This window comes from Hoplias malabaricus, chromosome 13, assembly GCF_029633855.1.
Source record: "Hoplias malabaricus isolate fHopMal1 chromosome 13, fHopMal1.hap1, whole genome shotgun sequence".
NCBI lineage: Eukaryota > Metazoa > Chordata > Actinopteri > Characiformes > Erythrinidae > Hoplias > Hoplias malabaricus.
This window is the reverse complement of record NC_089812.1, coordinates 23905295-23916830: the sequence shown is the minus strand read 5'-3', so window position 1 is coordinate 23916830 and position 11536 is coordinate 23905295. Positions and strand designations below refer to the sequence as shown.

The 11536-nt window shown below is 36.1% G+C and overlaps 1 protein-coding gene across 2 annotated transcripts; it reads left to right on the top strand.

Annotated features, from left to right (window-relative positions):
• The first annotated feature begins 3547 nt into the window (after positions 1-3547).
• On the top strand, positions 3548-11536 carry LOC136665372 (GTPase IMAP family member 7-like). Of its 2 annotated transcripts, none has more exons than XM_066642976.1 (2): positions 3548-3683; positions 9575-11536. In XM_066642976.1, exon 2 carries the CDS (start codon positions 9582-9584, stop codon positions 10821-10823), a length of 1242 nt encoding a protein of 413 aa, XP_066499073.1. In that variant the 5' UTR covers positions 3548-3683; positions 9575-9581; the 3' UTR covers positions 10824-11536. The 2 variants fall into 2 exon arrangements, with proteins under 2 accessions (XP_066499073.1, XP_066499074.1); XM_066642977.1 differs by lacking the exon at positions 3548-3683 and adding an exon at positions 9105-9198.

The window sequence follows — 11536 nt, the reverse complement described above, 5'->3', positions numbered from 1 at the left end:
TATCCACCGGTATATTAATTATTCATTATTCATAGCTTTAATTTTCTTTATTCCCATCCATGTCGACCTGCACCCCCTGTTCCAACGTCCTGCCCAAGGGCCCACAGACCCCCAAGAAGAGCAATTGACCTGTGCCAACAGGCAAGTAAATGTCTCTTTCATTATTTATACTTAAAGTTAAAGACACTGACACTCTGAGAAGCTCTTTTTATACCCAATCATGTTGTCAATTGACCTAATTAGTGTTAATTTGTCTTCCAGCTGTTCGTTTTATGCTCAATTTTCATTTTTCCAGCCACTTATTGCTACTTGTCCCAACTTTTTTGGGATTTGTTGACACTGTGAAATTTTGAATCAACATATTTTCCTTTAAATTGTTACATTTACTCAGATTAAACGTTTGATCTGTCATCTATGTTCAATTACGAATAAAATATTGACATTTGCCGTCTCCACATCATTGCATTAAGTTTTTATTTACAATTTATTTAGTGTCCCAACTTTTTTGGAATCCGGTTTGTAGTTTCTGGCCCCTGATGCCAAACTGCACAGGCAGGGATGTGGCTGATTTGGCTACAAATCATTTGCCATCATCATTTGCCTTCTCTCCAGTAACGTGGCCTTACTAAAAGCTTTCCACAAATCACCTGACCCAAGGCCTGCTCTTCGGCATTGTACTTGGCCAATCACATCCCTTAGTTCTAATGAGCTCCTGGCTATCTGCACAGCTACTTTCAGATTCCACTTCCTTCCTGTTTTAGTGATTGGAGCTGCTGCTTTTACCACTGCATCTTTGGATCCTGATAAAATCATCTCTCGACTCACCTTTACCTTCACAACACACATTTATATTCCTCAAATAAAACTTGAGTGGTAACTCCAGTACTCCTTTCCCATACCATGCCATGCTACTTAAACACAGCACCACCCCTAGCCACTTCCTTATGGTTATTGTTAAAATTGTTAATAACCCTTTCCATCCTCTCTCTTTCTGTGACTGAAACATCATAAACTGTCAATGGCCACCTAATACAAGGCAATAATAAGCCAAACTGCAGACACCACAATTTCAACTTCCCTGGCAAACACGATCTATCAGTGCTTCACTGGTTCAGCTTTAAGTCCCACAACTTGTTCTGTATTGTTTAGCACTGCCCTACACCATATACCTAAATTATTCACTGCTCTCTGGATCATTTCTCCTTCCATCAAAAAATTATTCTACAATGCCATCCAGTTAACCCTGCACACCTTAAGTATATTCTAGAGCTAAATAATTTAGCATTCCTCTATTTTACATTTTAAAAAATCCCCTGTATTTATTGTGGTGTTTTTATTTCATGTATTTTCAATTTTCATTTTTTGGTCTTCCACGTGGAAGTGCTTGATTGTACACTCATTCTATTCATATTTTTTTTTCTGTTTGCAGTGCCACTATTGCCTTTCTTGTAGATACTAAATGCATTTTGTTGATTTTTCCCTCTCTTTCTCTCCGCTGAATGTGTTTTTTCCTATGTTTTTCCACACAGTATTTCAGGTGATTGTTAGTGTCCCAGCCAAGATGTCTCTTTTCCTTCTCCTTTTTGAGGCATCAGAATGAGATTTTCATCCAAATAATACAATTCAATTGCCTACCTGCATCCCCATGATTTTGCATGTGGTAGCCTTGATTACTCTCTCTACAAATCTATGTGACACCCTAAGTTACAAACAATGGAAAAAAAATCTACATTATCTGCAACGGACCTGACATGTGGGCTTCCAGTTTTGCTGATTTTGGCCTGAACTAAAATTCTAAGTCTAAAAAATTAAAAGAAGTTCCCAATTACACACCTTACATAAAATGATAAAGTAGTAAGGCAAATAAAAATAAGCATATACCCATCTGAATAAAATTAACCAACTACACCCATCTCGGACAGTAAAATGTTGGCTTATTTTAGAGTTTAAAAGATTTCTGCATTTCTATGCATGTATTAGTTTCTGAAAAATGTAAGAGTTAATGTTTACCCCAATTTTATAATTTTATTTAAAATATATTTATTTTAGTACAAATCTCACCGTTTCAAACATCCAGAAGAAACAAATAAATTTAAATAAATAAGAAATAAATAAAACATTTGCTTATTTTATAAACAACAGTAACTCACCAAGATTCTGACATTGTATAAAAATATGTAGAATATTATTTTTATATTTGAACGCAGAGCAAAATTCCACCATACCTGTCTGTGCCTAAATGACATAATAAAGGTATGCCATACTACGTGTAACCTCATGACGTCATTACGTAAACAAGTCAGAATATCATGATAATCACGATATTGATCTATTAATTTTTTTAATTGTTTAAAAATGTGATATTATTGCACACAATATGATATAGCACAGCCCTAGTGATGACTGCTTATTCTTCTTTCCCTGACTGTTGTTTCCCCACAGGTAGGCCACTCTTCACAGGCTCTCTCCTCACTCCCTTTCTACAACAACGAACTGGGCCAGGACAGAATCTCCCACCTGGACAATCTCCACTGTCCTGCTTCCGCAGGGACTCCCACAAGATCGACAGTTTCCTCAAAGTCCTGAGATGCCAGGCAGCCAAGATGAGGCCTGAGATATGCTAGAGGGTCAGAGGCCTTTCTGGATCAATACTGCCCTCTGTCGTCTGCAGTGGTACTGAACTGCAGTGACAGGGTGGTGGGACGGATCCAAATTCAATCACAATCCACCAGTGACTCGGAATGTTTCTGTCCAAAGCCAAATCTATTGATTGTGAATATTCCTGATGTGTGATGTGTGATTTCTAAACCTGTATGTCCACATTAATTACACAGATTAATTTACCTTTTAATAGTTAAAATTATAATTAATCATAAACCAAAGCTCAGGGCAGAGACACACGTCCTTCTTTCGTTAACAAAAGTAAAAAGCCATCTACTGATGAGGACACTGCTCTACTGGATTTTTTGGTTTTGTCGTATAATCTAAAACAAGGCAAAGAAACACTTCGGGTCACTCCTTTAGCTTGGGCTCTAGTGAGGTAGGTTTACAAAATGGCTTTCAGAGATATTTGCACTTTAGCCTCCAACTGAAGCAGAATTCTTAGCTAGTTTTCCTTCATGAATGTAACTTTCAAACAGCTGTCACACCAAAATCTCAATAAACATTGATACTGCATCTGAAAACACATAAATGCATCCTGTTTATTCGTGTTCTGTGCTGCCTTAAACTGGAGGGAGACAAGGTCATAGAGCATTATGTATTGCAAAGCACTGAATAGAGTGTTTCAGAAACATTTTGTTAAATGTGAGTGAGTTACGAGCCAGCTCCATGTGGTGCTGTGTTTATGAAATATATGACAAAAGAAGACTTAAATAACACAAAAAACTAAAGACTGTTAGAAGAGGATTGCTATGATCCCCCCTGCTATTATAATTCACATCATGATTTCTCCAAACTGTGGATGTAGCTCTAAGAATCTCCAGTGTCTCCTTCTGATGATCGCCAGAGTGTGGAGCTATAAACTAACACAGATCTCCAGTGTGACGCCACAGAGGAGGTAGAGCCTGTCTTTAGGGCTGTGAAAGGCAGTAACAAATCCTCAGGATTCACTAAAAACACACACATTCACCTGCTCACAACTTCTGAAGAGAAGCAGAGGATCAGACCCAGACCAACAGCAGGTACTGATACTCACTTCAGTTGTGGGATTTTTTTAAATGGGACCTAAAACTAATTTGTGGTTGAGTAACATATTTTGTTTGAAGAAGTAAGCTTTTACTTTCATATTAACTCACCCATCATTACAACGTAAAAGAAACCATTATTTACTATAGCTAATTTATTACTAATCATTTTTTCTTATTTGCTTGGTTGAATAAGCACACTTACAATTATCTGTTGCTACACTCTGTCAGCTTGCCTCTACCCAAATGTGGTAGAGGTCCACAGCTGTTAGTAACTCATGTTAATTTACAGTTTTACTTAAATACTAATGAATACTGTACAACAATGATGAAATTACGACGCAGAAGTTGGCTACTTATTCGCCAGTTTCTTATTCGGATTCTCTGTTCCATCTTAAATGGTGAAATAGTTGCATTCTGTCGCCGCTAGATGGCAAAGTACGAACAAACCTTCCATAACATGGAAAAACTACACGTTTAGCTTAAATCAATGGATATTATCTCTTTATTTTCAAAGAGTCTCAAAAATGTGAAAGGCTCACTGAAGACACAATATAACAGACTATTAATATCCTGACGATGAAGAAATTTTACTGTGGAAAGTTTTTATAATGGCCCTATAAACATAGCATTGGACATGACAGAATGTGTGGGGAAATTGTGCATTTGACTTAATTCATTGGACATTATCTCTACATTTTCAAAGAGTCATAAAAATCTGAAAGGCCCACTGAAGACACAATATAACAGACTATTAATATACTGAAGATGAAGAAATTTTCCTGTTGATTTTTTATATAATGGCCCTATAAACGCACTGGACACAATAAAATGTGTGGAAATTGTGCATATGGCTTAATTCATTTGACATTATCTCTTTTTATTTTCAAAGTGTCTCAAAAATCTGAAAGGCTCACTGAAGACACAATATAACAGACTATTAATACCCTGAAGATGAAGAAATTTTACTGTGGAAATTTTTTGTAATTGCCCTGTGAACATAGCATTAGAAATGATAGAATGTGTGGGGAAATTGTGCATTTGACTTAATTCATTGGACATTATCTCTTTATTTTCAAAGAGTCTCAAAAATCTGAAAGGCTCACTGAAGACACAATATAATAGACTGATATCCTGAATATGAAGAAGTTTTACTGTGGAAATTTTTTGTAATGGCCCTATAAACATAGCATTGGACATGATAGAATGTGTGGGGAAATTGTGCATTTGACTTAATTCATTGGACATTATCTCTTTATTTTCAAAGAGTCTCAAAAGCCTAAAAGGCTCACTGAAGACACAATATAATAGACTGATATCCTGAATATGAAGAAGTTTTACTGTGGAATTTTATTTGTAATGGCCCTGTGAATATAGCATTTGACCCGATAGAATATGAAGAAATTGCACATTTGACTAAATTCATTGGCAATTATCTCTTTATTTTCAAAGTGTCTCAAAAATCTGAAAGGCTTATTTAAGACATAGTATAAAAGACTATCAGAATTGCTTTGTCATAATCCTGTGAATATAGCACATGACATGATAGAATATGTAGAAACATGAACTTTGGGTATATTTTTATTTTTTAATTTTCAGATTATCAAGAATCTGCAACTGATATTACAGAAGGTATAGTACAAATATAATATCCCTAAATGTAAAGTTTAATTCAAAGGTATGTTTGTTTAAACACTTAATATCAATGTGTATATTCACAATGACTGGTTATTTCCAATATTATTATATTCTTATTTGCTAGTATGGACCATGCCCATAGAGGCTGAAATGGGGAGGTAAACTTTGGGGGAGAGTTCAGAGTGGTGTAAGAAATTACAGCATGGACCCAAATGTGACTGGCTTACATTGCTGCAATCAACAATATTAATATCATAACTAATGTTCCAAAGCAGTGTGTCTTCAAGAGGTAGGTTGACCATTTGACATATTTATCATATAAACAGGCAAAGCAGGAAGACCCACAACAGCTCTCACTGTGGGACCAGAAGACCTAATCAATATTAAAGGAAGTTTATTACTGAGTAATCAACATCCACCACAGACAAAGGGAACTAGTCTAAACATGAAGGTGACAGAACTCAATTTCCACTGAGTTAGAACTTGAGTGGTATTTACACATGGACTGTATTCAGACACAACTGACATTACATCCTTCAGGAGGAGCTTAGGGGAAGGCGGTATTGTCATGGAATTGTCATGACATGGAAATTAAAGTGAATTTGCAGGGTATATATAGGGCTGAGAGGAGGACTTCGGGCGTGGTCCTACTCCCAAAATTATATTATTACACAACTTCACTTATTATGCCATTTAATTAGTCTGGTTGCCTGGCAGCATTTTAACATAAAAGAGAGGCTTAAATATGAATAACATGGTGTAAAAAAGCCTAACTGGGCGGCTAGGCCCAGTGAGGCTAAACAAGGCAAAGTTTACATTTCTAAAGGCCAAGCCTATGTGTGGATAGAAATTACATCCCAAACAGTCAAAATACCAAGAGAAAAATGTATAAATGTAACATTAGTTAATAGGAAGTCTTAGGTAGTTTCGGCCAGTGAGGTTAAACAAGGACTAACTGACTTTGTGTCTATTTACAGAGTAAGAAAAATGAAAAGAAGTTTATTTAAAAGACATAACTATTGAGACCATAACTATTGAGAGCTGGTCTTAATCATGATAAATAACGTTTGTTCATATGGTCTCATGTCTTGAGCTATAAAGATTATGATGAAGATATTGAACATGGTATTGAAGATTAAAATGTTATTTTGGACCGTTCTCAAAGTAATTAAAATTTAAAAATATTCAAAAGGTCCAAAATACACCCTCCCTCTTAGGGGAAACGTGCTCGTTCCGGGAGCTTTGCAAAAACCAGTCGAGTGAAGTTCAAAGCAAATCAAAGTATTTATTTAACAATACTGGATCTAGGAGAACTTAATACATGAAAAAACAGCCTAATGCCCTTCCACGCAAAGTTTCTCTGACCCCAACAGTTATACCCCCTATGACGTGTACCCTTCTGGTGGGGCGTTTCTGGCTGATTAACATATATTAATATGCATAATTTCACATGTTAGTACTCAACTTTCTCGCGTGCAAGTTTCACATGCACCGTGACCCCAAAGACATTCATCATGCCCTTCTGATACTGTAGGTTTTGTTCCCATGCCTCCTTTGCCTACAGTAAAGATTTAGTGATCTGGCTAATGGACTTCAGGTCACCCCGTGCCCCTACACTTCAGCCGTACTGACCAACACTTGTGATTAATGTGAGCTTGGTATAAGCCTAAGTGTACTTCTGTTCAATGTTAAGTGTTTAAGAATTTAGAAAGGTGTAAATACTGAGTCAACATGCCAGTTAGTGTGCAGAATCTAAAATGTTTACTATATGTGTAAATGCTGGTTAGTTATTCATATGAGTGCATATAAAATACAAGTTCTCATACAATGAATATGTAGTTATAATTTCTAATTTTAACTAAACATTTAAGAATATTTGTCCACTAACACAAAGTAATAAAATTGTTTTCTACAACAGTATGTAAGAAACTTCAAAAGTTGGTTCATAAAATTTAACACTTTGATACTCATGACAATTATGCCCAGTGCATCAGTAAAAGTCTTGTTGACATAAAGAATATTACTGAAATCACCTCTTGGCTGTAAGATTCACCTAAGGCCAGTCAAGGCCAACATTTGAATCAGAGTATTATTTTATAGAATTTTTTTTCTAATTAAATTATCTTTTCACAATTTTAAACATTTCTATATTGTTATGGTCAATAATGTCCTTTAAATATATAAATAAAAACTTTTCTTACATTTTAAGCTTTAGGGCTTAGGCAAACTTAATCTTATCAATGCCTTGTTTAGCCTCACTGGACTAAGCTGCCTAAATTGTGCTAATTCTTGCTTCAGAGCAACCTTCATTAATATATGTAAAAATATAATTTTACTTTAACTATTTGGGATTTGTTTTTTGGGGAAAACCACAAATTCCTTTTGTCTTTTTTTGCAAATATTTTTTTTCATATTTAAGGCCCTCTTTTATCTTAATATGTTGCCAGGCAACCTGACTAATTGCTATAAAATGGCATAATAATAAAAATATAATAATATTGGAAATAACCAGGCATCATGAATATACACACTGACATTCAGTGTTTAAACAAACACACATTTATGAATGAAACTCTACACTTTGGGATATTATATTTGTACTACACCTTCTCTCATATCAATTACAGATTCTTGATAATCTAACAATTAAAAAATAAAAATTCCATAGGACATACAAAATCCATAGTCAGGAGCCTACATGGAAACAATGGACGCAAGGTAGGAACACACCTTGGAAGGGGTGCCAGTCCTTCACGGGATGACACACACATACACACATTCACTCACACAATCACCCCTAGGGACAATTTTTTGAGTTGCCAGTTCATCTATTCGAGTGTGTTTTTGGACCGTTGGAGGATAGCGGAGCACCCGGAGGAAACCCATTTGGACACGGGGAGAACATACCAAACTCCTCACAGACAGTCACTTGGAGCAGGACTTGAACCCACAACCTCCAGGTCCCTGGAGCAGTGTGACTGCGACACTACTTCCTGTCACAGTGCCGCCCCTGTTTTACATCTTATATTTTTAAGTAATTTCTTCAGGTTTATTTGTTTAGTTACATAAACTCCATCTCTCAGTACTGTTCAAATGAAGCTCATGTGTCCTAACTTTTCACATGAATGTATAACCAAAGTTCATGTTTCCACATGCTGTGTTCATATCACATGCTATGTTCACAGGGCCATAAAAAAAAATCTACAGTGACATCTTCATCTTTAGGATTCTGATAGTCTTTTATACTGTGTCTTCAATAAGAGTTTCAGATTTTTGAGACACTTTGACAATTTGGAGATAATGTCCAATGAATTAAGCCATGTGCAATTTCTCCCCACATACAATGCTATGTTTATAGTGCAATTATATAAAATTTCCACAGTAGAATTTCATCATCTTCAGCATATTATTAGTCTGTTACATTGTATCTTCAGTGAGCCTTTCAGATTTTTGAGACACTTTGAAAATAAAGAGAAAATGTCCAATGAATGTAGGCACATGCTCAATTTCCCCACATATTCTACAGTGTCCAATGCTATGTTCACAGGGCAATTGCAAAGAAAATTACACAGTAAAATTTCTTCATCGTCAGGATATTAATAGTCTGTTATATTGTGTCTTCAGTGGGCCTTTCAGATTTTTGAGACACTTTGACAATAAAGAGATAATGTCAAATGAATTAAGCTAAACATGTAGTTCTTCCATGTTATGGAAGGTTTGTTCGTACTTTGCCATCTAGCGGCGACAGAATGCAACTATTTCACCATTTAAGGTGGAATAGAGAATCCGAATAAGAAACTGGCGAATAAGTAACCAACTTCAGCGTCGTGATGAAATTGTACATATAACTCCTTAGAACAGATGAGCGGATGTAGTATGTGGAGTCCAAGCACAAGTTTTTTTAATGCTTGTTGTTTTTGTTTGTTGGCTTTGTGGTTTTGTGTTTCAGCTGTCAATTAGTGTGTTTGTTTTTTGTGTGTTAATTGTGTGCTAGCTGTTACTTTGTTTTAGATCTTTTAGATTGTTTTATTATTATTTTGCTTTAGCTTACTTTTTTGTGCTTTTATGTTGTGTGCTAGGTTTATTTTGTTTTGCTTTATTAGTGTTGTGTGTTTAAGCTTTATTAATATATTGTGCTATCTTTATGTTGTGGTACCTTTTGCTAATTGGTAGGTAAGCTTTGTTAATTGGTGTGTGAATTATTTTGGCCTCTCATTGGGTTCCCTCTGCTTTTCTCCTCTCTCCATTAGATCAGTGATGGAGATCAGAATAGTTCTGCTGGGGAAGAGGGGTGCTGGAAAGAGTTCCTCAGGGAACACTCTCCTGGGCTGGAAATTTTTCAAAATAGCACCCAGCTCACAAGGAATGACCCAGGCTTGTTCCATGAGCTCCAGCACTGTAGATGGACACAAAATCTTTGTTGTGGACACTCCAGGGTGGACAGATGTCAGTCAGACTGAGAATGAAACCATACAGAAGATTGTCTCGTGCATTGAAATCTCCAACCCTGGGCCCGATGTGCTCCTCTTTGTACTGCCCATTGGTCGCTTCACCAAAGAAGAGGATGATACAGCCAAGCAGATCCTGGAGATCTTTGGAGAAGAAGCTATCAAGCACACAATGGTGCTGTTTACCAAAGGAGACGATCTGGAGGGAAAGACAATTGAGGAATACTTGGAAGACGCCCATCCAAGACTGAAGAATATCATTAGAATGTGTGGAGGAAGATACCATGTCTTTAATAACAGAGACAAAGACAATCATGAGCAAGTCTCCGCTTTGCTGAAGAAGATCAAAGACATGGTGGAAAGAAATAAAGGCAAATGCTACAGAAAAACTCAGATGTTAGAAAAGAAAAACATACAAACCACTCCAACAAAAATTATTAAAGAGAAATCGGATGCGGGGGGTATTGATGGAAGTAAAGGCAGACAGTTTGAGGAAGAAAAACATAATGAAGCTATACATAAGAGAGACTCAGAGAAGGGGGAAGAGAAGCAAATACATTTACAAGAGAGTGAGAGAAAAGTTGAGGGGACATTAGTGTATCTGAATAATGGCATAAACAATTCAAAACAAGAACACACATACTTAGAATATGGAGAACAATCCCCAAGTCAAATGGAAAAAATGGAAAATCTCATCAAAGAGATGGGGTTCACATTCGAGAAGGCATTAATTAAAGTAAAAAAGGAACAACAGGAAGAAATATCCACGCTGAAAATGGAACTGACGAAACAGAAAGCTGAGACTGAAACTTTAAAGAGGGATTTGCAGGCGCAGAAGCTAAAGTTAGAAGCTTATGAAGGTCAAAAACAAAAGGATCAGCAGAACAGACTGAGACATGAAAAAGGTGGGGACAAAGAAAAAGTTCCACATAATGAACTCCAGGAAGAACTGAGAGAGTCTGAAGAGGAAGAGAATGAACAGAAACGTTCAACCAACATTTGCAGTTTCTTAAATTGTAGAAAAAGAAACAAGAAAAAACACAATTCTTAAATAAACAATAATTTAGTTAAAAAATTGTAATAGTACAAGATGTTTCTTTGCTCATTACATACCAACTTCAACAACTCTTATCGATTGTATATTTTGTGGGCTGGATGAAAAGATGTAAAGTTGTGTCCTTTATACACCATTATTTGTCATGTTAGGAGATAGCTTTAATACATTTACAATAAAAGTCAAACACTGTTCATTAATAAAGATAAATAAAACTTTACAGAACATGATGATTGTGCATGTTCAATTGAGTATGAAGATATTTAGAGTGCAGTGATGTCACATGAACAGTGGAAGCTTGTGTGGGCATGGAGCCTTCCAACCTGCTGTTGCTTGTGTTCACTAGGTGATGAATAAGTATGAGCACTCTCACATGCAGACCTGTTGGTGCTACAGAACAGATTGCTTTAACAAGCCTTTCAGCTGGCTTCAGCCTACTGCATCAGTCTAGCCACCTGATCATCTGATATATGTAATATTTACCCCAGTCCCTATGCTGTTAATGATGGTAAAGTTGTGGACACATTATGGGCTGCTATTAGTCCACCATTAAGTGGGTTTACCTGATTCAAGCCACCTCTTGAAACCAAAGTTCATGATTGTAATAAAAAACAGATTTTATAAAATTCAGATGTTTGCTTACAATTTGTTTCTTTCCATTCTGTTTGTGTGCTCCAAACCACTATAATGTGTCTGTAAGTTAATTTTTA

Excerpts from the sequence above, each read along its gene's own strand:
- LOC136665372 (XM_066642976.1), top strand. The coding sequence starts at position 9,582 with ATGGAGATCAGAATAGTTCTGCTGGGGAAGAGGGGTGCTGGAAAGAGT.